The sequence below is a fragment of the Rhizophagus irregularis genome, chromosome 15 (genome assembly GCF_026210795.1).
Source record: "Rhizophagus irregularis chromosome 15, complete sequence".
NCBI lineage: Eukaryota > Fungi > Glomeromycota > Glomeromycetes > Glomerales > Glomeraceae > Rhizophagus > Rhizophagus irregularis.
Genome location: NC_089443.1, coordinates 1,609,904 through 1,615,210, shown reverse-complemented (window position 1 = coordinate 1,615,210; position 5,307 = coordinate 1,609,904). Strand labels below are relative to the sequence as shown.

Below are 5,307 nucleotides of genomic sequence, written 5' to 3'. Positions count from 1 at the left end.
GATCACAAAGAATATTAAACATTCTCATGTTGTGAAAAGTAAAGTAATGGTAGTAGCTAAGACTAACATCAGTAAATTTTTTAGGGTAAAAATCTGCAAAGATTTCTAGCCTAAATTTCTGCACAAATCTGCTAGTACCCTGTCAATGCACATTGGAAAAAATTTTTAATAAAATCAGCGCAGATCTGCAAGTGTTAAAAAATCTGTGCAGAATTTTAAAAATAAATCTTTGGAAATCTTCAGAATATTAAAAAAATTTATTATTGAACACTGCATTAATTAATTCATTTATAAACTGAAATCTTTTTATTAAACTATATTTAATAATATTTACAAAATTAAAAAAAAATTATATAAAATCTATTACATGTTGAAAGTTATCAAAGAAAAAAAAAGATATTTATTAATTATTTGCACTAAAATCAAAGTTCCATTATCTTTACTTTAAATTCATATGTTATTAATAGTTTGGATATTATTCCAGTTGGTTCAATTATAACAAACAATGGAGATTTATAAATGAAAAAAATTTTGAAGTAAAGCAGCTTCAAAATATATAATTCCTGGAACCTAAATATAAAAAAAAAATGATCATTAGTATAACAATTATTAAAGAAAGTAAAAAAAAGGAACTTTAAAGTATTTACCCTTGAAGTTCTTTAAATGAAAACCCAGGATCTAAAATAAAAGAAATATGAACGTTATTAATGTTCATTAAATAAATTAATAAAAAATATTTTTTGAAGGTTTTACCTTTGATATAGGAGTCCAGAAACTTGTCTTTCAGCTTCCTTTACCTAAAAAAAGAAGTATGAACATTAGTTAACGTTTGCCAATAAATTAATTAAAAAAAAATTTTTTGAAAGTTTTACCTTTAATATGGAAGTCTGGAACTCGTTTCAGCTTCCTTTACCTAAAAAAAATATGAATGTTTACAAAAAAATTTGAAGAATATACCTTCAAAATAGAAGTCCAGTGACATTTTGAATCTATAAAAATAAAGATGAACATTAGAAAGCCATTAATTTACAAAAGAATAAAATTAAAACATTAGTAACATTTTGCTAAATAAAACAAAAAAAACAAAGTTTTTTTTTCGGTTACTTTCAAAATGGATTTCAGCAGCATTCTGGACCTACAAAAAATAAGAATGAACGTTCGTTAAATAAAATTAAATTTTTTTTTAAAAATTTAAAGGTACTTGTTACCTTCGAAATTCTTCTGTCCAAAAGTTGACTGGAAAAACCTAAAACTATAAAAGAAAAGACAAACAAAATATTAGTAGATGTTTCATTAATAAAAAAATAAATAAAATATAATTTCAAAGGTAAATACCTTTAAAATTCTGAAAAAATCTCCCTTCTATTCCTTATATACATTACAAATCCGGTTTGTTCAAAGAAGCTTGGTGTCCCTATAAAAAATAAGAAAAAAATGTTAATACATTTCTTTAATATTAAAACATATCCCCTTCACCCTCCATTTCTTACATTTTCCAGTCTGGTTCATTCAAAGAAAACTGGAGTCCCTATAATAAAGAAGAAAGAATGTTAAAAACGTTCTTTTATAAAAGATAAAAAAAAATTATAAGTTTCGCAATAAGATGTTGCAAAATTTACCATTTATCAGTTTCAGATCCTTGAGTATCAAAACTTACAAAAAAAATAAAAGAGAAACGTTAGTATAAAGTTTTTTAAAGAAAATAAAAAAAATGGTAAAGTTTAGATGTTGCAAAATTTACCCTTTTAATACCTATTTTGAACTTGAGTACCAAAACCTATAAAATAAAAATATAAAGAACATTAGAAATGTTTTTTAACTTTATAAAAATGAAAAAAAAGTATAAGTTTTATAATACAAAACTTACCATTACCATAAAACTGGAGAACTAAAAATCTAAAAAAATAAGAATAAAAGGACATTAGAAACGTTCTTTTATAAAAATAAAAAAAATTTAAAGTTTTGCAACAAATGTTGCAAAACTTACTGTTTACTTATTTTGGGAAGCTTGGAGTACTGAAACCTATAAAAAAAATTTTTTAAAAAATGTTAGTATAATGTTCTTAACAAAAAAATTAAAAAAAAACAACAAAAAATACTTCACTGGCTTACCTCGCATCCATTTCATCTTTGAATGCATGGTTTAGGGAGCCGTTTTCTATAAAAAAATCAAAAAAGAACATTAGTAAACATTCTTAACGAAAAATATTAAAAAAAAACATTTTTTATCCCTGGCTTACCTTGTATCCATTTCATTCAGGAAGCCATTCTCTATAAGAAAAAATCAAAAAAGAACGTTAGTAAAACGATTTTAATGAAAAAATTAAAAAAAAACAATAAATTTCTTCTCCTAGCTTATTTTACGTCCATTTCATCTTTGAATGGTCCAGGAAGCCATTCTTTATAAAAAAAATCAAAAAAGAACATTAGTAAATATTAGAGATCCCAGGCGAAACCAAAATATTTAGTCATTTAACTAAACTGAAATAGTTTAGACATTTAAAATTAAAAGACGAAATGCCAAAATTCAATATTCCATAGTATTTCCATGGATTTTTTATAGATTTCCATGGATTTTTAATTATTAATAATTACTTATAAAAAAAATAATAATAAATTTATATTAAAATATAATATTTTTTAAAGGAATATATAAATCTATTATATATATAATATAAATTCATATATTTTTATAATAAAACTATAATTTTAAAATTTAAACTTAAAAATTATTACTATATAGTTTAGTCAATGACGAAACCAAAACTGGTTGGTGACGAAACTGAAATTTTTGGTAAAAAGAGTTTAGCCAGGTATCACTAGTAAATATTCTTAATGAAAAAAATCAAAAAAATTGTTTCACAACAAACTGTTGTGAAACTTACTATTTGGAAATTCCCATTTCAAAGGTTTCAAACTGAAACAGACCTACAAAAATAAATAAGAGAAATGTTTGTATAAAGTTTCTCAAGGAGATGTTGCAAAACTTACCCTTTACTCATTTTGGAAACCTTTGGAGTACTAAAACCTACAAAAAAAAAGAAAAACAAAATATTAGCTAATGTTTCATTTAAATAAAAACAAAAAAAAACAGAATTTTGAAGTTTATCTTTGAAATTCTGTCCAAGAGCATTTTATTCTACAAAATACAAAAATGAAATGTTAGAAAATATTTCATTAAATAAAATTATTAAATTTTTTTTTTCAAAGGTTTTACCTTTGATATAGAAGTCCAGAACTCGTTTTTGGCTTTTTTTATCTAAAAAAAAGAAAATATGAATGTTACTAACATTCATCAATAAAATAATTAAAAAAACAATTTTTTGAAAGTTTTACCTTCAAAGTAAAGTCTGGAGCTGTTTTCAGCATCCAGGATTTCAGAAAAAAAGTAAAACAAATGATAATACTGTTCATTAAATAAAAATATAAAAATAAAGGTTTGAAGCTGTTTTTAGCATCTAGGACTTAAGAAAAAAATAAATATTTGAAGTTTTACCTTTGAAATAAAGAGTCCAGAACATACTTTCTTGAAGTCTACCTTCAAAATGTCTAAAAGAAGGTACAAACTTCATTAACTTCGAAGAAACTCAAAGCTTAAATAAAAACACTAAAAAATATTGACTAATTTTTTGGTATCTTTATAGTAGTTTATTTTTTTTTAAAAGATGGTGAAAAAAAAATATTTTTTCAAAGTGTTGTAAGAAAAATTATTTTTTTTTTTAGTGTTGCAAAAAAAAGTTCTTTAAAAAGTTTGTGTTAAAAAACAAATGCAAAGTTTATCAAAATAAAAACTGAAAGAAAGTTTGTAAAGTTTATCAAATAAAAAAAGAAAATGTGAAAATCTCCAAAGATTTTTATTCAAATTTTTGCAATTTTGAAGATTATCGCAGATATTTATATAAAAAATTGTTAAAAAAATGTGAAAACTTAAATCTGCAGTACTATGCAGATTTTTACTAAAAATTGTAAAAAAAATGCGGTAATCTGCAAAAATTGCAGATTGCTGCAATTCTATGCCATAAAAAATTTACCGATGAATAAATCTAATAAAATTCATGGTATGTATATAATATATATACACAGTGAAATTCAATAAACCGGATCTTTGATAAACTGGATTTAGACCTAAACTGAACTTTTTTGCTGGAACTAAATCATATATATTAAAATAGTTTTTATATACTGGAGTTTACTAGTAAAAAATCGATATTCGATATAAAGGATCTATTTTCTAACCAGCTATAGTAAAAATGATTTGATAAACCAGATCATGTGATCATTAACCAATAAAATTTAAGTAACATGATGTGGTAAATCTTAATTTTGGCCAGAATTATAAAAATCTTAATTCTGGCCAAAGTTATATGCTACTTATATATTTAATAGTTAAAAATATTTTATATTTATTTTCATAACCTCTATGACTTAAAACTAAGATGAAAAATTAAAATATAGTGTAGATTAATTTTATTAGCATGAATTTTTTTTAAAAAAATTCAGTATAATAGATTTTAAATATATCAAAATTTATTCGCTATACCAGATATCCCGATAAATCAGATATTTTTAGTGGAACTAATAGATCTGGTTTATTGAATTTCACTGTGTATATTATTTGATTATTAATTAAGATTCAATATCAGAAGATACCAATGCTACCAATGATGAAGATGCCAATACTAATAATGGCAAAGATGCTGATATTAACAGTAATGAAGATGCCAATACTAACAGTAATGATACTAATGATGATAATGTTGTTGTTGATACTAACAATGATGAAGATGCTGATACTAACAATTAAAGCTCCGAATGGTTCGGGCTAAACCGGGGAACCGATCCGAAACTGGCTCAAAATTCGGTTCAGTTCAGTTCGGGTATTAGAACCGAAAAACTGGCAGTTTAATCTGATTTTTTATAAAAATGCGAAAAATCAAATAGCCGGCCATCTAGTGATCGTACAAAGTCGAGCCATATATCATTGTATTCGTCTCGACGAGACGCGTCGAATGCTAGTATGATCATGTCTCTAGCATCAATAGATCACGCATTAACCCACGCTAAATGATTTATAAATAATTGGAATTAGCAAGCTATCTATCGGTGCTAGAGACATGATCTTAGCACCATTTGACGCGTCTCAGTAAGACGAATCCAATGAATATAAATTCGTTCATGTATGACCACTGGATGGCGAATAATATCAAGTTTCGCATTTTTTTAAAATTTTCGAGTGTTAAAAATTAAAAATTCCGATACATGAATTTATTCGTCGTCCAATGGTCGTACAAATATGAATTAAGACTT

General features: G+C 24.5%; 1 protein-coding gene across 1 annotated transcript; it reads right to left on the bottom strand.

Annotated features, from left to right (window-relative positions):
- Positions 1-659: 659 nt before the first annotated feature.
- Positions 660-2,123, bottom strand: OCT59_007079 (uncharacterized protein; the record flags this gene model as incomplete). The annotated part of the gene is made up of 9 exons (XM_066146278.1): positions 660-678; positions 754-797; positions 958-989; positions 1,209-1,252; positions 1,620-1,652; positions 1,753-1,777; positions 1,868-1,896; positions 1,988-2,023; positions 2,113-2,123. The coding sequence occupies 9 exons, from the start codon at positions 2,121-2,123 to the stop codon at positions 660-662; spliced, it is 273 nt and encodes a 90-aa protein (XP_065998482.1).
- Positions 2,124-5,307: the final 3,184 nt, after the last annotated feature.